This window comes from Mesoplodon bidens, assembly GCF_964165515.1.
Source record: "Mesoplodon bidens genome assembly, chromosome: X".
Lineage (NCBI taxonomy): Eukaryota > Metazoa > Chordata > Mammalia > Artiodactyla > Ziphiidae > Mesoplodon > Mesoplodon bidens.
This window is the reverse complement of record NC_138163.1, coordinates 108,313,322-108,338,675: the sequence shown is the minus strand read 5'-3', so window position 1 is coordinate 108,338,675 and position 25,354 is coordinate 108,313,322. Positions and strand designations below refer to the sequence as shown.

The 25,354-nt window shown below is 37.1% G+C and overlaps 1 protein-coding gene across 1 annotated transcript in view; it reads left to right on the top strand.

Annotated features, from left to right (window-relative positions):
• CFAP47 (cilia and flagella associated protein 47) overlaps nucleotides 1-14,777 on the top strand; it is a gene marked incomplete at both ends in the record, with an annotated part of 276,077 nt that extends 261,300 nt beyond the window's left edge. Inside the window, 1 exon segment of the mRNA XM_081223108.1 lies at nucleotides 14,712-14,777. Coding sequence (XP_081079234.1) covers nucleotides 14,712-14,777 — 66 coding nt within the window.
• Between the last annotated feature and the right edge of the window lie 10,577 nt (nucleotides 14,778-25,354).

The following is a 25,354-nucleotide window of genomic DNA, read 5'->3' as shown; positions in this document are numbered from 1 at the left end:
GTAAGCAACACTTCTCCATAAAATTTCCCACATATATGCCACTAGGAACTTTTTGGTTAAGGTAACTTTCAAGTTATTTCTGAAAAGATACCTATTGCCACTGTCTGTTTTCAGTAGCACAGGCACAAGGGACTTGTAGTCTTGTTTTGAGACACAACTACTGATGCCAAAGTGTCTACTAGACTTCTGAATCAGACACTAATTAAGCAGCACCATTGGCAGAAAAATGTGTTGTTACTGTTTTAATGAATAGAGAAAAATGTTGAATATTGCTTGAGAAAATTATTTTTATTTTTCATCCTAGAGTCCTTACAACCCAGGTAATAAATATATAAAGCCTCTGGAGACTTGCTGCACATAACCCACTCCTGTGTTAATATTTGATTTTAAATGATCATGTTGATGTATTTCCTTCTTAAAATGATATTTTTAAAATAGATTTGTGAATAAAATTATATTCAGTTTATAGTATATGGTGGACATTTCTGAAATTAACTACTTAGGAGGTTTTACCAACAAAATTCTGTTTCTGATTTCCCTATGCAGAATTGACAGTTAAATCAGTGGCAGCAGAATTGAAGGGTTTCTGTGAAAGAATAAGTTAGTATATGGGATCAACTTAGAATATAACATTTTCATTTAGTCTGAAGTAGTATAGTTTTATAAAGTATATACGGGGAAAATTGAGAAATCACTATTTGGATTTAAGAAGTCACTATTTTGTTGATCCTATTTTTATTATGGAAAATTCCAAATACGTGTAGAAATGGAGAGAATAATTAATCCACACGTGCTCATCATCCCATATGAACACTTATCAACTCAAGGCCACTCCTGCTTCAAATATATTCCCACCCCCTTCCTGACTTCCCATATTATTTTGAAGAAAATGCCAGACATCCTATTATCTGCAAATATTTTCTGCTAATCTCTAAAAGACAAAAATCTTAACCATAATACCATTATCACATCTAAAATTTAACAATAATTCCTTACCATCAGTACCTACCAAATATCCATTTAGTGTTCAAATTTTCAATTGACTCATAAATCTCATATTTTTTAATTTAAATAAATATGTAAAGACATAAAAATAGTACACAGAGTCCTATGAATCCTTCTCCCAGTTCTCCCGATGGTCACATCTTATACAGCTGTAGTAAGATATCAATACAAAGATATTAACCTAACAAAATAGTTTTAACTAGGCTAGAGACCTTATTCCATTTTTTACATTTTTCACATGCATTTGTGTGTGTTTGTGTGTGTGTGTGTGTGTGTGTGTCTGGTTCTAGACAGTTTGAACCCATGTATAACTACAGTCACAAGTGAGATGGAGAACTCTTCCATCACAGCAAAGGAACTATGTCTTGCTAATCCTTTCTAGTCATGTCTAATACTGTAACTCCCTCTCTACCCCTGGCAACTAGTAATCTTTTCTCCATCCCTTTGGTTTCATAATTTCTAAAATATTCTATAAGTGGAATTATATGTAACATTTTGAGATTGGCTTTTTATGCTAAGTATCATACCCTTGGGGTTCATAAAGATTATTATATATATCAAATCAATGATTTTGAAATCATGGTTCAAACATTGTCTATCTTCTGACTCCAAAACCCTGCTATTAATGATAACACCATGATGTCTCACATGATAAATGTGAAGAATTTTAAGTTAATTCATTATCTAAATAAAAATCATTGTTTACATTATTATCATCTTTTGTAAACTGTTGTTTTTGTTTTTGTTTTTTTTTTGCGGTACGTGGGCCTCTCACTGTTGTGGCCTCTCCCATTGTGGAGCACAGGCTCCGGATGCGCAGGCTCAGCAGCCATGGCTCACGGGCCCAGCCGTTCCATGGCATGTGGGATCTTCCCGGACCGGGGCACGAACCCACGTCCCCTGCATCGGCAGGTGGACTCTCAACCACTGCGCCACCAGGGAAGCCCGTAAACTGTTGGTTTTAAGCATTAAGTCAATTAATACTTGTAGCATATATGAAACCTATGGTCTTTACTTGGAAATAAAAAGTAGGATTCTTAAGAACAGTTTAGTTAAATATTACCCTATACAAACTTCAACAACCATGGTAGCAAGCTTCATAAGTTCCCTTTCAATTAAACCATATTTGGAAAGATTAAAAAGTGTCCCTTCCCCACTGTTATACAAGGCATGTAGCTTTGTGAGACTTAAGTTAACTTGGTCAGAGTATTACAAAAAGCAGTGTGACTCAAAGAGAGTCGACAGTGCACTCAACTTCCGTGGTGGACATGATGAATCTTAAATAATTTATATAAACTTCTGAGGGCTATCAGAATTACCCAAGATAAAACATATAAGGCTTGTACAAAAGAAATACTTATATGTAGAGGGACCTGGTATAACTAGAGACATAGCTAGGCATAGGCATAAGTAATATGTATGTAATTGTATTGGTTTTAAAAGAATTGGCCATTGCCATGAAACTGTGGGATTTTATATTTATATATATATATATATATATATATATATATATATATATATATATATATATCTGTCTCTTGGTTTGTATTTTCTCATAAGCAGATCCTGAAATAAGGATTCAAGTCCATGTAGCATATTTACCATGTGATCACAGGAAACAGATGTAGAGAAGCCAGGATATGAGACACAGAAGGAATAGAAACCAATAAAGGGTGCTTTTATCAAGGCAATTACCAGAGTAGGCTCCTGGAATTTAAAGCCATGGGAGTTCTCTGGGAAATCATGTGGAACTCACACCTCAGAATATTTACAGCTGAGGGGGCCAAGGAGTTGGAGGGTTTATACACCAACTACTACTGTTCAGGCATTGATTGAGGAATGTTCCCAGGAATTGTTAATTCCCTGGCAGCACAGAAGCCTTCTGGAGTTTCTGAAAAACTTCAAGTCAAAGAGGTGCAGATACTGGCAATTGGAAATTGGTCAGCAATGAAATGGAAATGTCTGAGGGATGTACCTGGGTACAGGCCACATCAGCTAATGTTTCCATTCATAAGAATGTGGCCTTTAAAACATAGCTTTGGGAATTTATTCCATGAGTTCATTGGCTTTGGCTGATTCCTTTTCAAACTAGAGAGATATTATTTAAATATGGAATTTACATCTGTTTAAAAAATACTTGTTTTTTAAAATTCATTTAAATAAATAGTTGAGTATAATTGTCAGTTTGGCATTCTTTTGTAAGAATCAGCACAGTGATTCTTTGACACATTAGCTACATGGAGGTATTGGTTTATTCTTATATTATTTTCACTTCTGCTTTTTTTATTTATATTTTCAAAGGGAGATTGAGTATAGAGGATATAGAGCTATATCTTTAAAATGTTTTCAAAAACATGAGTCCTTTTCACAATTGGAAGAAAGTTAACTATAGATATAAGAACTGTAATATTTAATCTTTATAAAATAAATATGTTCTTATACTATATAAAGTATTGAGATAAAGGACATGAACAACTTCTTAGGAATATATTTATATTTGGATTATATATATTATATGTATACAAACACACACAGCATCACTTATTGCAAAATTATTTGAATTTTTTTGTCAGTTAATCAATTTTATTTTATTTATTTTTGGGAGATTGGGATTGACATATATACACTATTGATTCTATGCATAAAATAGATAACTAATGAGAACCTATTGTATAACACAGAGAAAGACTTTTTTTTAAATTAGAGTATAGTTGATTTACAATGTTGTGTTAATTTCTGCGGTACAGCAAAGTGGATTAGTTATACGTATACATATTTCCACTCTTTTTTAGATTCTTTTCCCATATAGGTCATTACAGAGTATTGAGTAAAGTTCCCTGTGCTATATATTAGGTACTTATTAGTTATCTATTTTATATATAGTAGCGTGTATATGTCAATCCCAATCTCCCAATTTATCCCTCCCTCTCCCCTTTCCCCCTGGTAACCATAAGTTTGTTTTGTACATTTGTGACTCTATTCCTGTTTTGTAAGTAAGCTCCTTTGTACCATTTTTTTAGATTCCACATACAAGAGATATCATATGATATTTGTCTTTCTCTTTCTGACTTACTTCACTTAGTATGATAATCTATAGTTGCATCCATGTTGCTACAAATGGCATTATTTCATTCTTTTTTATGGCTGAGTAATATTCCATTTCATATATGTGTGTGTATATATATATATATATATATATATATACACACGCACACACACACGCACACACACGCCACATCTTTGCACTTACTCTCAATTTACACTTTCTCTAGGCATAGATTTCTGGGTTCATAACTATTTTTCCCCTCAGCACTTTGCAGTTATTATCCCATCTTCTATGACTTTTCTTGTTGTTGAGAAATCTGTTATATGTCAAGTTTACCTAAAAGGTAAACTGACTTTCCTTTTTAGCTTTTAAGGTTTTTTTCTTTCATTCTTGATTTCCTGAAAATTTCTCTATTACGTATCTAGCAATGTGTCTATTATGTTATTTTATTATTGTTATTATTATTGTTATTATTCTGCTTGGTACTCAAAGTGTGCTATCATTTTGAATACTTATATCTCTCTTCCATGTCAGAAAATTCTCAGCTAATATCTTATCAAATATTCCTTCTCTTCCTTGCCTGCATTCTCTGTATTCTGGAAAGAGATCCCAAGAGCTTAGGGCCTGAAGCTTAAGTGTAAAGGATCTCAATCAATCTTGTGGGAATATTAACAGCTTGTACATATGCTTTACCTTTTTTATCTCTTAGCTGTGTGGTAGATGAAGTGTTCAGTGCTATCTTCCAAGTCAGTAATAGTCTTTTCAGTGGTGTTCTGTTTAGAGTTTATCCTGTCTATTGATTTTATTGTTTATTTTGATGATATTTTTTATTTCTTGTATTCTGATTAGTTTTTTTATATTCACCTTTTAAATATATGTAGCTTCTTGTTTGATATTTTCTTGTTCATTCCTTAATAAGATTTTATCTCTGAGTATCATAGCAGTGTTTACTATAAAGCATTTGTCAAAATATTGCATAAAGTTAATATCATGAGGAGATAATTCCTGTTCTGATGTTTATCTTATTGATTGTCTTTCTTAGCATTTGGTTTCTTCATGCATTTTAGAATGGTGGATCACAGGCTTATCTAAAGGGAATATGTATTTTTTTGCTTTGCATTGTTTTCTTTTTCTTTCACTTTCTGGGCTCTTTCCTCTCTGACAAGGAGTTATGAGGCTACTTCCAGGAATGTCCTGGTGCCCTCAGTTGACAAATAGCTCTCATAACGAAGGCTTGGGCCTCCTCCCTGGTAGGGATATGAAAGATATACAGGACGGATTAGTGAGCCTCAGGCAGCTGGAGCTTACATTGCCTGCAGCTCTGGGCAGCAGTTACCAGTATTTTTTTCACCCTACTTTTAGAAATCATAGCCCCTGGATTTAAGCAGTGAAGCCAACTCCTTTTCTCCATTTCACATGGAAGATCTCTAGTCCTTCTTATCCCAAAAAGGTAAATTTGCATCTCCCACTGCCTGCTTTGGAATATAGACCATCAGCTCCATTAACCACTCCAGCTTTCTATATTGTCTTTTGTGTACGAAAATGCTTATTTTGTCTCAGTCTCTTTGATTCTTTATATTGCTAAGTTTTTAGAGCCAAAGGGTATACATCAAAGAAACAACAGAGTGCCTTTTTCCTAGTGTCTCTGGGTTAATTTTTAACTACAAATTTTATTAGAATGTTGGAAATATAATTAATAAAGGAAATCCAATCACTTTCAAGTAGGAATAGCTATGGAGTTTCTAGAGGTTTAATTATATAGATTATAATCAGTTACTAAAGTTTTTTTTCTTTCCTCTGTTTCAGGAAATACGTAGCTTTGAAAGAGTTATGTAAAACTTTGCAATTCAGTCAACTAGTGAAGGATATTGGAACTGGTTCTTTCTCATCAGCTATCACTGAAAAGAACCTAGGATTAGATAAGTAATTTCTATGCTTTTTTTCTGTCAGAGTTAGTGTAGTCTCAGTGAATACATATCAGATTGTTGGGTCTTTATATGTTTGCTTATTAATTAACATGTTCCTGAGTAAAACTCTGAAGTTCTCTGTTTTTAAGCCTTAAAATATGGTGTCTTATACAGTTTTCAAATGAAGGCCTTATCTTTTTAAAATTATATCTACAAGGAAAGGATTCTTTCCTCTTACAAGAAGCACTTTACTGAAGTGAAACATTAGCCAATGGTTTCATTTGTAAGGCAGTATCTTCATATTGACTGGTTAACAATTAATTACTCAAGTGAAAACTAAGAATATATTAGTGGACTGTTAATTCACTCCTCTGGATCTCAGCTGAGAAGTTTCTCTAATACATCTCAGGTTACTGACCACATGAATCCCATGTCTCCAGGCAGCCAGCAGGGCCCTGCTCCCTTTGTGTTCCCATCTGCTAAGATTTCAAGGGGATGAGTCTTACTTAGCTTGTCTGTTACTGATCTTGCTCCATGATGTGGCTGAGGACGTTGTCCCCTCTTCTCCAATGCTTCTTTTTTCCTTCTCTGCATAGATTAGATCTTCCTCCAGTGTTCAAGCTGTATTCACACTCTGCACCCTGACTCAGCCAGGTCCATGTTAGACCTGAAGCTTTCTCACGGCTCCTGCTTCTCTCTTACCTTTGCCAACTACTGGCCTCTCCTGTTTCCCTCCATTGTGCCAGCCCTGAAGATAGGCATTTGGCAATTTATGTCCTATCCCCCTATCTTACATTGCATCCCAAAGAGGGAAATCTTTATATGGTATGTGATAGGAGGTAGTTTATTTGGGCGTTGATCACAGAAAGCACCATTAGGGGAAGAAGATAGTGAGATGATATGTGGAAGGGGAGGAAGCCCAAAAGAGGGTGAGTTATTAACGGGTTTGTTCTGTGTCCAAATGGATATCACTTCTCCTCAGGATCTCTGAAGTCCAAGACAGAACATGCCTCAGAGTAATCCCCCTTCTTTCTCAGAGCCAAGTGGGGTCCATATTCATCCTCCAGTACTCATTTGTCATTGCTAAGGGCTGCTCCATAGGAACATTTACTTTCTAAGGGCATTAATTCGCAAGTATCTGAAAGAAAGCCCTTCAGCAGAAATTTGCAATGGATCAGGGTTGTTTATGTACTGGCCAGTGAGTGTTGAATGAGTATGGGAGAGGTACTAACAGGAACTGATGAATCACTCCCATCCTCTAATACTTATGTAGGAACTGTTGACATCTGTATCACAGAGGTGAGGGCATCCCCACTACATGCATAGGCTGTCCAGGCAGTGGTATTTGTGAGGCACCAAGAAAGGGTTCATCCAAAGTTATCTGCTTCATTCATGCCTATGGTTCTCTCTTACTAATAGCTTCATTTCTTTCAAAAGATAAATGTCACTGGATTCTAGATCTGAGTCCTCAGTATCTTTATTCATCCTCCCACATGACCGTACAAATCAATTGGAAAAAGAGCATGGAACTCACCTGGGAAAAGCCATCAGATTCTCTCTCTAGGAATTTGGCATTGGGACGGGAGAAGCTCTTTCGGTCTCAAGTATTCAGTTAGGAAAATTTGGGAACCAAGGCATGACAGTGTATGCAGCAGACAAAATATCAGTAAGGCTGAACTCCAGATAGAGAAATAAGGTAAACATACAGAGAGAAACAAACTGGAGCTTCTATGCTGTGTCTTGCTTACTAATACCATTCGAGTTGCTTGATCGTACCGCTGGGGAAGTCTGTCTATATTGATTATCCCTGGGTTACACCTGAATCCTGACATTTCTCCTTTACACTTAAACTTCAGGCACTAATTCTTCACTCTGAATGTGTTTGCCAGATGGATTTCCTTCTGGACCTATTTAAAGAGAAAGCACAAGAACACTGATATATGGAATAAGGGGTGTAGAAGGTTGATGACCTCCACATTATACCAAGGTCAGACAAAGTTGCAGTGAGGGAGATGAGGTATATAACAGATATGGAGATAAATAAATACTATGTGGCACCTTATTTATATATCTGAGTCAAGTACTTTTGTTCATTTTAACATTTTTGTGTTATATGTGGTAAAATATACAAAATTTACCATTTTAACCATTAAGTTTACAGTTCAGTGGTATTAAGTAGATTCACATTGTTCAGCTATTAACACTATCTATCCCAGAACACTTTTCACCTTTCCAAACTGAAACTACGTACCCATTAAACAATAACTCCCTATTCTCCCCTCGCTACAGCCCCTGGCAACCATCATTATACTTTCTGCCTCTATGAATTTGACTACTCCAGACACCTCAGATAAGTGGAATCATATAGTATTTGTCCTTTTATGACTAGCTTATTTCACTTAGCCTAATGTCCTCAAGGTTCATCCCTGTTGTAGCATATGACAGAATTTCCTTCTTTTTAGAGCTGAATAATATTCCACTGTGTCTATATATATATACCACATCTCGTTTATCCCTTCATCCATCTATGGATGCTTGGGTTGCTTCCACCTTTTGACTATTGTGAATAATGCTGCTATGAAAAAGGGTATACATGGTCAGAATGACCATCATTAAAAAAATCTACAAATAACAAATGCTAAGGAAGGTGTAGAGAAAAGGGAACCCTCTTGCACTGTTGGTGGGAATGTAAATTGGTATAGCCACTATGGAAAACAGTATGGAGGTTCCTTAAAAAACTAAAAATAGAGTCCCATATGATCTAGCAGTCCCCCTCCTAGGCATATATCCAGAGAAAACTATAATTTGAAAAGATACATGCACCCAGTGTTCATAGCAGCACTATTCACAATAGCTAAGACATGGAAGCAACCTAAATATCCATCAACAGAGGAATGGATAAAGAAGATGTGGTACATATATACACTGGAATATTACCCAGACATAAAAAAGACTGAAATAATGCCATTTGCAGCAACATGGATGGACCTAGAGGTTGTCACACTGAGTGAAGTAAGTCAGAAAGAGAAAGACAAATACCATATGATGTCACTTATATGTGGAATCTGAAATATGGCACAGATGAACATTTATGAAACACAAACAGACTCACAGACATAGAAAACAAACTATGGTTACCAAAGGGGAAAGGGGGCAGAGGAGGGATAAATTAGGAGTTTGGGATTAGCAGATACAAACTACTGTATATAAAATAGGTTAACAACAGGGTCCTACTGTATAGCCCAGGGAACTATATTCAATATCCTGTAATCAACCATAATGGAAAAGAATATGAAAAGAACATGTTATATATGTACTGAATAATTGTGCTGTTCACCAGTAAATCAACTATACTTCAATTAAAAAGAAAAAAGAAAATGGGTGTGCAAATATGTGTATGATTCCTTGCTTTCAGTTAATGGGTATGTACCTGTAAGTGGAATTGCTGTAACATATAGTGATCCTATTATTAATTTTTTGAGGAACCACCATACTATTTTCCATGCACCATTTTACAATTGCAGCAGCAATTCACAAAGGTTCCACTTTCTGCACATCCTTGCCAACTGTGTAGATAAAAGTATGTGTGTAGACATTTTTGTATTATTCCCTTATTAACCTTCTGATGCCTACAGGGTCTGTAATGATACAACACGTTTCTTACCTAATAGAAAAATGCCAATCTTCTCCCTATTTTTAAGCATTTTATTTTTTTAATTTGTCTTTGTTCACTCCATTTTTTGTTTCTCTGTTTATGATCCTGTCTTGCTGTGGTTTACTTGTAGATTTTTTAAGTCCCATTCTGATTCATCTAAAGTGTTTTTTAAGAGTAACTCTTTGCATAAAATTTTCATGATAGCTTACTTATTGTATTATATATTCATAACTTCTCAGTCTACTGATGTCATTCTATCAGTTTGAGTGAAGTGCAGCATTCTTACCTCCCTTTATGCTCCCTTATTATATAATTTTAAAAATATTTCCTCTACAGGTATTTAGAACCACATCAGAGAATGTTATAATTTTTTCTTCCAACATCAATCATAATTTAGAAAACTCAAGAGAAGAAGGAAAGTCTCTGGTATTTACCCACGTGTTTGCTCACTGCATTCTTTCTTCCTTTCTTATGTTCCAATATTCCTACTTTTATAATTTTCTTTCTGTTTAGAGAAATTCTCTCACGTTTAGAGTCAGTCTCTAGGTGACAAATTCCACTAATTTTCCTTTGTCTAAGAATATCTGGGCTTCCTTTCTGAACAATATTTCCACTGTCTGTAGGATTCTAGGTGGACAGTTCTTTACTTTCTGCACTGGAAAAAAAAATGTGTCACCTCCATGGTTTCTAATAAGGAATTCATTGTTATTCTAATTGTTTTTCCCCTGTAGGTAAGGTGTCATTTCTCTGAACTGCTTTCAAGATTTTTACTCTGTTTTCATTTTTCAGAAGTGTGACTCTATTGCGTGTTGTTATTTCTTTGGATTTATCCTATTTGGAATTTTATCAGCTTTTAAAAACTGTAGGTATATGTCTTTTGCCAAATTTTGGAAGTTCTCCATTATTTCTCCAAGTACGTTTTCAGCCTTATCCTTTTTCCCCTCTCTTTCTGGGATTCTGATGACATGAATATTAGATTTTTTTTTATAATCTCACAGATTCCCAAGGCTCTCTTCATTTTTTAGATTCTTCTCTGTTATTCAGATTAGAATTAGAATTGTTCTATCTTTCAGTTCACTAACCCTTTTTTCTGCCCCCCTCCATTGTGTTGCTGGTGTCGTCATCATGAGCGAGAGAGAGGTGGTGAAAGTCTTGTCTCTCCACTACCCCAGTTGGGAGGGGCAGGAGCATCTTGTTGCTGCAGGGTGTGGGTAGATGTTCAGACTTTCCACGCAGCGGTCTCCCCTGACAGTGTTGAAGGCAGAGCCTTATTACCACCTAGCAGGGCTGACTATGAAAGCCCTGGCCCCTACTCAACCTTCTTTGACACCACTCCAGTGGGGAATTATGACACTTCCTTACAGCCTAGCAAATGTTAGTCTGAAAGTCTAGGCCCCCATTTGGCCTTTATTGGTGAGGGTGAGTGTGAGGCAATAGTTTTTTCTGTAGTATTTGGTTGGAGTAGAGAAGCTATTGTTTAAGTTTTCTCTCTGCTAGGCTGACCTTTTCTGAGTCCTTTCTCTAAAGAGAGCAGACTTTCCTTGGGAACTCATAGCCATGTTGTTCCTAGAGTTCCAAGGTTGTCCTTAGTCCATCTGCCTTCTCTCCATCTTTTAGAGTAATATACATATTTATACATACATACATATATACATATATATACTTACATATATGTGTGTGTGTGTGTGTGTGTGTGTGTGTGTGTTTTAGTTGTACTTATTGGGAGGAAAATGGACAAATACATTTACTCCATTTTCCCAGAAGAGGAGATCTAGCTTCATATTCATTTAATTTAACTCAGAGAAAAAAATAACATGAATGCTTTCAGTTTATTCCAGCATCCTTGCCATCCACTTATTTCAAAAGTCAAAAGGGGTTCAGGGCTCTTTACCTCTCTACTCTATGAGAAGCCAACTTTCAGCATGACTCATAGACCCCTTTGGGATTTTTCTACTATCTGCTTCCATCTTGCTAATGCCAAAAGAGATTCTAAAGTGTAGGGGCTTGAGGTTAGGCCCAACACAGTCAAGGTGAAGGGCACTCTGCATTAATAAGCCTCTGAACGCTAACCTCTCCAAGTTTCCCCAGCACTTGAGGCCAGGCGTCTCTTCATGTCTGGTAGTACCCCGTCCTACAACACAGGCTTGGGAAACTCCAAATAGCATCTCCCATCCCTTCAAGCAATAGCTCCAACCACTTGTTCCTGAAATCATTGCTATGAACTTTGTGAAAATATGTTAACATTACTGTTCTTTTTTTTTTAAAAAAAATCATTTATCTTTCCTTCCCGATCATAAACTTACAAAAATAAAACAAATGCTTTGATTAAATGAAGCAAAGAATCAAGCATAGTGTTCATAATTCTGTAAGAAAAATGACCTAGTTTTGCCTCAGTATTTATTTGCCTTTTAGAGATTCAATAATTGCATTTTTTCCTGAAGTGACTTCTTGTGTTAAAATAAATGACCGAAGAGTGTCTTATTGCTGACACAGATCACAGTTTGTTGCTAATGGAATGTTAACTGCTTTTTAAGTAACTCTGAATAAATCTGCTGATCCATAAAAGATTCATCTAAAAGGAATCCAATTCATTTTCTGCCTCTACCACTTCCACTGATGTGAAAAATCTTCCTTCATATTCCACTTTAGTTCAGCCATTGCAATGCTGAGAGCGGCACCTGGCTTGTAAAAGGATATTTTAATTGGGAGAGGTGACACATTTAATAATATGTCAAGGTTACCATTTAAAAAACAGTCACTCCCCAAAAGAAAAATGATATTTAAGCTTGTCCTCTGGTGTAAAAAATCATCTCCAGAGTATGAAGTTTTGCTCCATTTCCAAGATCAGAAAGGCAGTACTGAAAAAGAATCCTGAGATCTCTAAAGACAAACAAAACCTGTGACTTCAGCTTCATCCCTGAGAATTAATTCCCTGTGTAATTTTGTATCTGGGACAACCACGACAGAGGATTTTGCAAAACTTTAGCAAAACCAAAACTCAACACCTCAGCAGATGTCTTTGTGGCTTGAATTTCCTGTGTCTAGAGCACCTTCCTGCCTTGTGTGCCTTTGTAGAATAGTCCAGCTTGGGTAGAAAATAGTCGCATCTATCTATGTATGGTTTAGAAATAGGGGCTGTATCTTTCTTCCAGGTCTGCATGTTATTTATCATTCTTTGAAACAATAATGTGTCTGAAAATAAGGCATATATTTAAAAATTATGAAATAAGGTATTTATTAGACATTTATTTTTGTAAATCTCAAAAAAGATAAATATTTTTTGAAGCAAAGCTCTTCTTTTAGACTTATACCGCAGTCCTCCAAGAATAGATACACCTTTGCAGTTACTTAAACAATAGCTTACAAGGAGTTGTATAAATTGTGCTGGCTACATAGATGTATACAGTCTGTAAATTGTTTTCAAGTTGTTACTTCTGTGTTTAAGAAAGAAAATAATGGGGCTTCCCTGGTGCCGCAGTGGTTAAGAATCCGCCTACCAATGCAGGGGACACAGGTTTGAGCCCTGGTCCAGGAAGATCCCACATGCCTTGGAGCAACTAAGCCGTTGCACCACAACTAATGAGCCTGTGCTCTAGAGCCCGTGGGCCACAACTACTGAGCCCACATGCCACAACTACTGAAGCCCACGCACCTAGAGCCTGTGCTCTGCAACAAGAGAAGCCACCGCAATGAGAAGCCTGTGCACCACAATGAAGAGTAGCCCCCACTCGCTGCAACTAGAGAAAAGCCCTCGTGCACTAATGAAGACCCAACGCAGCCAAATATAAATAAATAAATAAATATTTTTTTAAAAAGAAAGAAAATAATGAGTTATATGACTGAGTGACATTTCACAATGAAAAGAAATGATACTAAATCTACATTTAAGCATCACTTGCACTAGGTCACTATGATTTCAAATGCTGTCATTATGGAAGAATTATGGCTCTTTTGAATCTCACATAAATGGAATCACATAGTTTGTCCTCTTTTCTGTTTGGCTTTCTTTCACATAATATTTTGTCAGTGAGATTCATCCATGCTTTTGCATCTATTAGTAGTTTATTCTTTTCATTGTGAGTTATATCCTGTTATATGAATCACATTATATATATCACATTATTACATTGTATGAATGTATCGTATGTATTTTTCCTTTCACTTGTGGTTGGACATTTGTGTTGTTCCCAGGTTTTGGTCTTTATGTACAAAACTGCCAAGAACATTCCTGTCCGACATTTGGTGCACATGTGTAGACATTTCTGTCGTGTATTCAGCTAAATAAGCTTCCCAGACTCAATTCCAATATGTGTATGTGGATGCTTTCCCACACCAACAAGCAATTCTTGTACTCTAGCAAGGTGTCCAAGAATTCAACTCAATTCTGACGCTACCTACCCAGAAATAGAATGAAATTCCACAGGTAAAGGGCTCAGTCCCACAAGACCACCCTCCACTTCAGACACCAGCACAAGCCCAAGTTTGTTACCTGTACTTCTGGCAGACAATCTAAAAACTGGAGGACTCAACAACCCTCTCCAACTCAGACTGCCAATCAGAAGTCCAGGTTGTCACCTGCACTTCTGACCAACTGGCTCTAAATCAGAGGTTCCCACGACCCCCTCCTTGGGGTCAATTAATTTGCTAGAACAGCTCACAGAACTCAGAGAAACATTTTACTTACTGGATTACTGGTTTATTATAAAATAATAATCTAAGAAACTGAACTTATAAAAACAGAGTAGAATGGTAGTTGCCAGGGTCTGGGGGGTAGGGGAGGAAATTGAGGAGATGTTGGTTAAGGGCACAAACTTGCAACTAGTAGATACATAAGTCCTGGGGATCAAATGCACAACATAGTGACTATAGTCAACAATACTGTATTATAAACTTCAAAGTTGCCAAGAGACTAGATCTTAATTGTTCTCAACTAAAAAAGAAATGATAATTACGTGACATGATAAAGGTGTTCGATAACACAACTGTGGTAATCATTGCAATATATAAACACATACACCTCAAACTTACACAATGTTATATGTAAATTATATCTCAATAAAAAGTATCATAAATTAAATATTTTCTTTTTTCTTCATAGATCTTAGATAAAAATAGATGTCATTTCACAAATTCCCTAAAACCATTCTTTACTATTCCAATGTAATAAACTTGAAGAAAAGAAACTGGAATCACATTTTAAAAAGTCACAGGTCAGTGTTAAGAAAGTATTGTAACTGCCAAGCTTTATCTCAGACAGAGCTTTTTCTACCTTTTCTGTTTGTTCTGTTCTAATCACAAAATGTACAGAGCATCATGTCCGTCACAAAAAGAGACGTATGTAACACGACTGACTAAATCAATTATGTCTCAAAGGTAATAACTATTGGAACATTGCAAAGGTTAGCAGTTTAGGATAAGATTTCATTAACCGTGATCAGTGGCATTTTATTTGACATACATAGATGTTTTAAAATTTTGTGTGAGCCTTGAGTCATAAATGCAGATGTATAACTCATAATGTATATGCATATGAATATGTAGTACAGAGAATTATTTCAAGACCATGCTACTATAAATGAGCATTCATCTAGACAGTTATTAATAATTCATTGAGCCTCACAAGTCATCTGAGACACACAGATGACAAAAACTATGCATATTTCTGAAAACAAGAGGCAAGAGTCTGTAGGTGAGAAAAATTTGGTACCCCAAAATATATCTTTGGCACATTAGTTATTTTAAGATGGTTGTTTTTTAAGAAGCAACAGATAAGGAAAAAACTCAGAAAACCAAATAGGAGTTACCTTTTTGTAAGAAACATGAACATTTATAAGGGAAATCTCCATTAGTAAGTTATGTCTGCCTCACTGTACCAGGAAGAAGAGGATGACTCTAATCTCTAGAGTTTCTTATCAGTGGAGAAGATGATGACTTAAATCTGCATAAAGATTGTTTACTGTTCTTTTCCTGGTAACCTCTCCTGACTCTCGCCTCCCTCAACATCCTCTTTTGTCTTTAGCTGAAGATGGTATTTAAGGTGAGGGCTTCAGCCATTTTGGCGAGTTACTCATTTCTTCTGGGTCTCTCCCGTTTAGACATGTTATTAAATTTTTGTTTGATTTTCCCCCATTAATCTGTCTCATGTCAATTTAATTATTAGAGCAGCCAGAAGAACCTCGAAGGGCAGAGGAAAATGTCTTTCTCCTCAACAAGTCCCAGGGAGACTCAGGTCCTAAAGGAAGAACTCCAACTCTGGCATGAAGAATGAGTCAGGTGATGGTGTCTAAATCCTAATAGCAATTAACCACACTGGGGGTTTGATTGAAAATGCAGCCAGTACCATTCCACCAGGAGGTCTGAATCTTCCTGGGCCACTAACCACATTAACACTCGGCCACAAGTGCTTAGGTTGTATCACCATTACCAGCTACACATATGAAAGTAAGTGCAGCTGAAATGTGCTTTTGTCTTAAAATAGGTGAGTTGGACTTTAACTGAAACAATTGAATATAGTGTCTGTCATGATAAGTTCTGGAGTTGGACTTAAATATGAGTCCTGGGTGAGTTGCTTAATGACCATCTGAGCCTCCATTTCCCTCATTGTAACATGGAAGCTGGGAAACCACTGTCTCCGACTTAGAGTTGTGGAGACAGTGTACATTAAGTAACACTGCAAACTAAACATTAGCAGAGTAATAATACAAAACAATTTTTGTTAGCATCTTGGAAATTATGAGAATGCCTGTCTCCCAGGAGAAAATGCAGAAAAAAATAAAGTGGCATGTTAAGAAGTCCTTTAGATGGCCCATTGTTGGATGGTTGTCCATACTCAATAGATTTGTGAGGGTTCCTTATACGTATCTGTCCACTTTTGTGTATTTACAAAATTCTCCAAAATAAAAAGTTTTTAAAAGTCCTTTAAAAGTAAAATACTACATAAACGTAAGAGGAAACCACTGTACTGCTGTGGTTCTCAGAGTGGTCCCTGGGACCAGCAGCATCAACAGCTATCTGGAATCTTGTTTCCAGTGCATATTCTTGGGTCCCACCTCAGGTAAATTGCATCAGAAACTCTGAGGATAGGAGCCGGCTGTCTGTGTTTTTTTAACATGCCCTCCAGGTGATTCTGATATACCACTAAAATGTGAAAATCATTAATATAATGAAAATAGGATTAGCCTGTGTTGGAGGTTGATTCCCTAATGGAGGCTAGACTTGGGCAATCAGAGGCTCCTTACACCCCACTCCCACTCTGAGGAACTGCTTCAAGGACGCAGCCTCAGATCATAATATGTTATTGAAACCATCTGGGCATATACGTGACAGAACCTCGTGAATGCCTCTAAAGTTTTCTTTTTTTAACATCTTTATTGGAGTATAATTGCTTTACAGTGTTGTGTGAGTTTCTGCTGTATAACAAAGTGAATCAGCTGTACATATCCATATATCCACATATCCCCTCCCTCTTGCGTCTCCCTCCCACCCTCCCTATCCCACCCCTCTAGGTGGTCACAAAGCACCGAGCTGATCTCCCTGTGCTATGTGGCTGCTTCCCACTAGCTATCTATTTTACGTTTGGTAGTGTATATATGTCCTTTCTCTTCTTTGCTCACGCAGCTCCTGGGCTTCAGCTTTGGATTTGGCCCCACCTCTGCGTGTAGGTTACCCTCTGACATCTGTTCTTTGCGCAGACAGGAGGGGGTTAAGGGAGCGGCTGATTAGGGGGCTCTGGCTCACTCATGTCAGGGGGAGGGAGGGGTACAGTAGTTATAATTGGAATGCGGGACAAGCCTGTGGCAGCAGAGGCCGGTGTGACTTTGCAACAGCCTGAGGCACGCCGTGTGTTCTCCTTCTCTCACCGGACAGATTCCTGGAGTCTTCCTCTCAAACGTTCAGAAGTGCTCTATATAAACTCTTTAAGATTCTGGCAGGCGGGTGAGGAGATCATCCTGCGGCCGCTGGAGAGAAACTTCACATGTTAAGTTCCCTTGTTTTTTTTTGTTTTGTTTTTCTTTTTTTTTTTTTTTTACGGTACGCGGGCCTCTCACTGTTGTGGCCTCTCTCGTTGCGGAGCACAGGCTCCGGACACGCAGGCTCAGCGGCCATGGCTCATGGGCCCAGCCACCCCGCGGCATGTGGGATCCTCCCGGACCGGGGCACGAACCTATGTCCCCTGCATCAGCAGGCGGACTCTCAACCACTGCGCCACCAGGGAAGCCCTGTTTTTTGTTTTTAAACCTGCCACCTACCAATCTGGAGTGGTCTTCTTTCTCTGGTTTCTCCTTGCTCTCCCTGTACTGGGGCCAGTTTCACATTTTACCCAGGGAGCGCCCAGGGTTTGAAACCGACAGTCCGGGAGTTAAGAGGTCGGAATTTGAGTCTAGGATCAACTGGTTTTATAACCATGGACAAGCCACTTACCTTGAGCATCAGTTTCCTTATCTCTTAATGAAATCTGAGTTTTATGGCCTCCTGAGCCCTTTCTAGTTTGGCCTTTGAGGATGACTCTGGTATACACAGCTTAAGTGAGAAAATGTGGTTTCTGGGAAACTGATCTCTGAACTTGGAAAATTATGAGCCTTGGTTAACTATGCAAACTGCTAATAATTAAACAATTGTCTTTAATTAATGGATTCTCTGTGTATAGCTGGGAGAGTTCATTTTCATCTCCAAATACAGTTTGAAAGTGTAAATATTGTTTCACAAATAGAAAGTATTTCATGTTTTTCATTACAATAGTCGTTGGTGTTTAGATATTATTAAGTATAGATGACGGGGTAATTTACTTGTGTTTTTATAGCTTTGCGTTCTATTTGCAGAGGAGGGTTTTACAGTTTCTGGAACACATTTAAGAAACTAACAGTATGCTCTTAATTATAACTATAGATAAGAGTTTGTTGTGAATCTACAAAGTGTTGTTAAAGGACTTTTTAGCACCAAACGTTGTCAAGTATTTGCCCAATTCAGTCACCCTCCTTTGGTTCACAAAATGATGTTAAAATTTACAAGAGTCATGAAACTTTGGCCACTCCCAGTTATCTTTAGGGAGGGCAGAGATTACATGAACTGGAGGGGGGGCGGTCAAGGGTTAAGAATAATTTCTATGAAGCGCCACAGTTAATTGCCAGGATACTCTTGAGGCTAAGCATTTAAAAACAGCAAAGTAATGAGAAAAAAAAAAAAGCATACTGGACTTGAAAGTATGTTGCTGAGTGCCACGTTGGGAAGCAGGAGAAGCCAGAAGCTCATTTTCTCAGATGCGATTCAGCTAAAAGGAAGAAGGCCAGATCTTCCTTTGTTATCACATCCTGCAGCTCCATGGATGATAGTAACATTTCTGGGGTCCTTGAGCCACCAGGGCACCTCTTAGTGTTACTGCTCACCCCTTTCAGTCAATATTAAACAAAAATTTAATGGGAGACCAGAGAATACAGTATCCAGGCCTGAGAAAAAGATCAAACATCCTCCTTAAAAATCCACAGGAAGCACCTTGCATCCCATAGTGGTCTATTATTTACAGATTTAAAGTGTCTTGTGGATAAAGGAGATACTTAACTTTTAAAAAAACCAAAAAATCAGTATTTAATCCTTGCAGATACTGACAGCAATAGGCTGGAATTAAGCTGCACAAGGGGCAAATGTAAGGCTTGCAATGCTGCCACTCTGGAGATTTATAACAAAGGCACAGATGAGTATTGATGTGCCGTAAAGCAAGTTAAATCCTCATGGATGCACGAACTAGCAAAGAAGAAACAAGTCTAGGTGTTTGAACTGGTCAGGGTCTCTAGTTGGGTATTATTTAGAGAGTAAATTAAAAGAGTAGAACAGTGAAGTGGGGACTGAATCTGATGCTTATTTTATTCCCATTCATGCTGCGCATATAGTGATATGAACAGGAGGGTCACAAAAGAAACAGCTAATCCTGACACATAGCTGACACATGCCTATTTCATTTGATCCTTACAAATTGGAAAGGGTTTACATAATGTAGTCATCCTGTACTTCTGCCTGGTGACCCTTAGCAGGAGACTTCTGGTTCCAGCCAAGTTGGAGAAACCTCCTTTCTTCTAGGTCTTCATTCTTAAAATGAAAAGTCCTAAACCTGACACAGTAAAAAACCATAGGAAGACTTTGAAAGGCAGAAAGCTGGTGAGATGACTAGGAACGTTGGGACTTGAGGAACAACATGGCAGTGATTTCCCTGCTGTATTAGTCTATCCGGGCTGCCCTAACAAAGGACCAGACTGAGTGGCTTAAACAACAAATTTATTTTCTCAGAATTTTGGAGGCTAGCAGTGCAAGATCAAGGTGCCAGCAAGACTGTTTCCTTTTATTACTAATTTTATTGTGGTTAGAACACTTAACATTTAACGTAAGAACTTAAGAACGCAACAAATTTTTAAGTGTAGAATACAGAATCATAATCCATAGGCACAATATTGTTCAGCAGATCTCTACAAATTATCCATCTTGCATAACTGAAATTTTATAACTGTTGATTATCAACACTCCATTTACCCCTCCACTCACCCCTGAAAACCACAATTCTATGGTTTACTTCTATGGGTTTGGCTATTTTCCATATCTCATATAAGTGGAATTGTGCAGTATTTGCCCTTCTGTGACTGGCTTATTTCACTTAGCAAAATTGCCCTCCTGGTTCATTCATGTTGTCATGTATTGCAGAATTTCCTTCTTTGTAAAGGCTGAATGATAGTCTATTGTATGTGTATACCACATTTTCTTTATTCATTAATCTATCTATGGACATTTAGGTTGTTTCCACATTTTGGCTATTATAAATAAGCTAGAATAAACATGGGAGTGCTAATACGTCTTCAAGACCCTGATTTCAATTTATTATGGATAAATACCCAGGAGTGGGATGGCTGGATAATATGATTTTTCTAATGTGAACTTTTTGAGGAACCTCAAAAAGTTGTCTGAGGTTTTTGAAAACAAAAAATAGTTTTCAAAAGTCACTGCACCATTTTGCATTCCCATCATCAGTGTGAAAGGGTTCCAGTTGATTCACAACCTCAACATTTGTTGTATTTTGTTCTTTTGATAATAGCCATCCTAAGAGGTGTGGGGTGATGTCCCATTGTGGTTTTGATTTGCATTTCCCTGATTAGCAAGGTCAAGGATCTTTTCATATATGTGTTGGGCACTGGTATGTTTCTTTGGAGAAATGTCTGTTCAGGTTCTTAGCCCATTTTAAAATCACATTAATGGGTTTATTTGTTACTGAGTTACACGAGTCCTTTGGGTTTTTTTTGAAATTAACCCTTTATCAGATACATGGTTTACAAATTTTTTTCCTATTCCTTAAGTTGGCTTTTCATTCTATTGATTGATTCGTTTGTTATACAAAAGCTTTTCAGTTTGATGTAGTCTGTCTTGTCTATTTCTGCTTTTGCTGCCTGTGCTTTTACTGTTAGAGCTATGAAATCATTAGATCTATGTCAGGAATCTTTTCCCCTATGTTTTCCTCTAAGAGTTCTATAGTTTCACATATTACATTTAAATCTTTAATCTATTTTGAGTTGACTTTTGCATATGGTGTAAGTGAAGGTTTCAGTTTTATTCTTTTGCATGTAGATAACCAGTTTTACCATCACCATTGGTTGAAGAGACTAGTCTTTCCCTGCTGTGTATTTTTGGCATACTTGTCAAAGATCAGTTGAGCATATATGCATGGATTTATTTCTGGGCTCTCTATTCTGTTCCATTGATTTATATGTGTTTATGCCAGTAGCATATTGGTGTGATTACTAGAGCATTAGAACATATAGAAATCAGGAATGTAATGCCTCCAGCTTGAGTCATATTTTTCAAGATTTGTTTTGGCTATTTGAGGTCTTTGTGGTTCCATATGAATTTTAGAATTTTTTTTTCTATTTCTGGGAAAAAAGTGCCATTGCGATATTGATAGGAATTGCATTGAATCTATAAATCACACTGGGTAGTACGGATATTTTAACAAGAGTAAGTCTTTAAATGCATGAACACAGGATATCTTCATTTGTGTCATTTTTAATTTCTTTCATCAGTGTTTTTTAGTTTTCAGTGTACAAATCCTTCACTTCCTTAATTTTATTACTAAGTATTTTATTTTGATACTGTTATAAATTAGATTGTTTTCCTAATTGCCTTTTCAGATAGTTTATTAGTGTATTGAAACACAGTCGCCTTTTGTGTGTTGACTTTGTATTCCAAAACTTTTCTGTATTTATTTTTCAGTTCTAACAATCTTCTCTGCAGTCTTTGGGGTTTCTTTATTATCATATCATCTGCAAACATGGACAATTTTACCTCTTTGTTTGTAATTTGGATGCCGTTTATTTCCCCTCCTTGCCTAATTTCTCTGGCTAGGACCTGAAGCACTGTGTTGAATAGAAATAAATGGAGTGGGTATCCTTGCCTTGTTTCAGATCTTAGAGGAAAAGCTTTCTGTTTTTCATCATTGAGTATGATGTTAGCTGTGGGCTTTTCACTTAAGGCCTTTGTTATGTTGGGGTAATATCCTTCTGTACCTAATTTGTTGATATTTTTATCATAAAAAATGTTGAACTTTATTATATGCTTTTTCTGCATCTACTGATGATCATGTGAATTTTATCCTTCATTCTGTTAACGTGGTGTATCACATTTACTGATTTTGATATGTTGAATCATATTTTCATGCCAGGGATAAATCCCCCTTGGTTATGGTGTATGATCCTTTTAATGTGCTGTATTTTGCTAGTATTTTGTTTGCTAGTATTTTGTTGATAAATTTTGCATCAATATTCATCAGGGATATTGGCCTATAATTATTTTCTTATGGTTTATTTGTCTGGTTTTGGTATTGGGGTGATTCTGGCTTCATAAAATGAGTTTGGAAGTGTTCCCTCTTCAATTTTGGGAAATTTTGAGAAGGATTGGCATTAATTCTTTTTCCAGCTTTATTGAAGTATAATTGACAAAAATCATATAAATTATATATATTTAAGGTGTACAACAGAATAATTTGCTGTACATGTACATTGTGAAATTGTTACCACGATCAAGCTAATTAATACACCCATAGACTCACATAGTTACCTTTTTTTTTTTTTTTGGTTTAGTGAGAACACTTAACATCTACTTTCTTAGCAAATTTCAAGTGTACAATACAGTTTAATTAACTGTAGTCATTAATGCCTATCTAAGTGTTAGGCAAGTTTTGCTAGGGAAGCTATCTGGTCCTGGGCTTCTTTTGTTGGGAGGTTTTTAATTACTGATTCAACCTCCATGCTAGTTATAGGTGTATTCAGATTTTCTATTTCTTCATGACTCAGTCTTGGCAGTTTGTATATTTATGTAACTTATGCATTTCTTCTGTGTTGTCCAGTTGGTTGCTGTATAATCATTCATAATAGTCTCATGATCCTCTTTATTTCTGTGGCTTCAGTTGTAATCTCTTCTTTCATTTCTAATTTCATTAACTTGAGTCTTCTTTCTTAATCTAGCTAAAAAAAATTTTTTTTCAGGAAATGATGCCACACATCACCTGGTCCATCCCTTCATGTTTTACAGTGAAAATATGTCAGGGGAGGTGACTTATTGGATACCAAACAGTGCAGGGCATAAACTTACATATTTTTACCTGGTGCTGGCTCTATTACACCAAAAATTATATTCTTAAACAGCTCAAATATCATCAGCAGAGGCTAACAGGCAGAGCTCTCTCTTCCTATATTGTTTACCCCAGAATCTTTGCATAGGAGTTGATCTGTGGCAGTGCAAAAGGGGATGGAATTCCTCATATATTTTATGTCAGTTAAACATGACCTTGTGTTAGAAGTCCTTAGTCTTGAGATTGGCACATAATATTGTTCTCTTTTGTGTATGTTCAGATTTTTTTTTTAATTTTTATTGGAGTATAGTTGATTTACAATGTTGTGTTAGTTTCAGGTGTATAGCAAATTGAATCAGTTATACATGTATCCACTCTTTTTTAGATTCTTTTCCCATATAGGCCATTACAGAGTATTGAGTAGAGTTCCCTGTGCCATACAGCAGGTTCTTATTAGTTGTCTGTTTTATATTTAGTAGTGTGTATATGTCAGTCCCAGTCTCCCAATTTATCCCCCGCTTAAAAATTTGAGTTCACTAAATTATATGTCATTAAATCCAGGTTCAGTTTACTGCAGCCTTTGTAAACAGAGGAACTATGATCTTCCTATCAACAGCCAATGCCTAACAGACAAAGTATCATGATGAAGAATAGATTGTCCAGATGGCTCTATTTATGTTGTTTCTGGTGACTTCTTATTGTTGTACTTTTTTTTTTTTTTTTTTTTTTTTTTTGTGGTATGCGGGCCTCTCACCGCTGCGGCCTCTCCCGTTGCGGAGCGCAGGCTCCGGATGCCCAGGCTCAGCGGCCACGGCTCACAGGCCCAGCCGCTCTGCGGCATGTGGGATGCTCCCAGACCGGGGCACGAACCCGTGTCCCCTGCATCGGCAGGCGGACTCACAACCACTGCGCCACCAGGGAAGCCCCTTATTGTTGTAGTTTTGATTCATACTTAGAAATACCAACCACATCTATTTTTCCAAGAATACAGCAGTTCTTTTCAGGTAGCCAATATTTTTTTCAGCCTTAATACAGTCAAGCTACTTTTTTTTTTTTTTTTTTTTTTGCAGTACGCGGGCCTCTCACTGTTGTGGCCTCTCCCGTTGTGGAGCACAGGCTCCGGACGTGCAGGCTCAGCGGCCACGGCTCATGGGCCCAGCCGCTCCGCGGCATGTGGGATCTTCCCAGACCGGGGCACGAACCTGCGTCCCCTGCATCGGCAGGCGGACTCTCAACCACTGCGCCACCAGGGAAGCCCTCAAGCTACTATTATTTGACTTAGACTGATGTGCAAAAGGTTCCAGAAGGATGAAAACTAATAGGCATACAAAGGGCTTGAAACATGTAGGGGAGGGAATTCACATATTTCAAATCAATCAGAACTTTGCAGCTGTCAGATCTTGGCAAATTCTTCAGCTTTGCTGAATTTTCAGTCCTCTTTTTAAAAATTCCAGTTGTAAAATGCACCACTTCTAAGTGCTATAAATTTTAAATTAAGATAAATAAAAAGTATATAACATTGTCTCAAAAAATATGCATTTAATATTCACTCAGGAAATTTGTTTAAAATTGCAATTCCATGTTCTCACCCTGTTATAGGTTGAATGTTTATATCTGCACAAATTCACAAAGATGGGGTTTTTGAGAGGTAATTAGGTTTAGATTACATCATGAGGGTGGGATCCTCATCACAGAATTAGTGTCCTTATAAGAAAAAGGACGAGAGATATTCATAGTTATTCTACATGCCAAGGAAAGGCCATGTGAGCACATAGTGCGAGAAGGCAGTTGTCTAAAAGCTAGGAAGTGGGTTCTCACCAAACACCAACTCGGCCAAGACCTTGATCCCCTGGACTTGGCAGCTTCCAGAACTATGAAAAATAATCTTCTGTTGTTTAAGCCAACCAGACTTCAGTATGTTGTTATAGCTGACTAAAACACCCCCACCCTCGGTATGTCTGGAACATGGCCCAGAAATCAGCATTTAACGAGATCCCTGGGAAACTTTGGTCTTATAACAATTAGGACATGTCACTCAATGTAGATAAACATAAATAACAATGATATTTTTTTAATTATAGAAAAAACAAATGAGCAGATATTATTTCAGTAGCTTGAAAAAACATAAGAACAGTTGCACA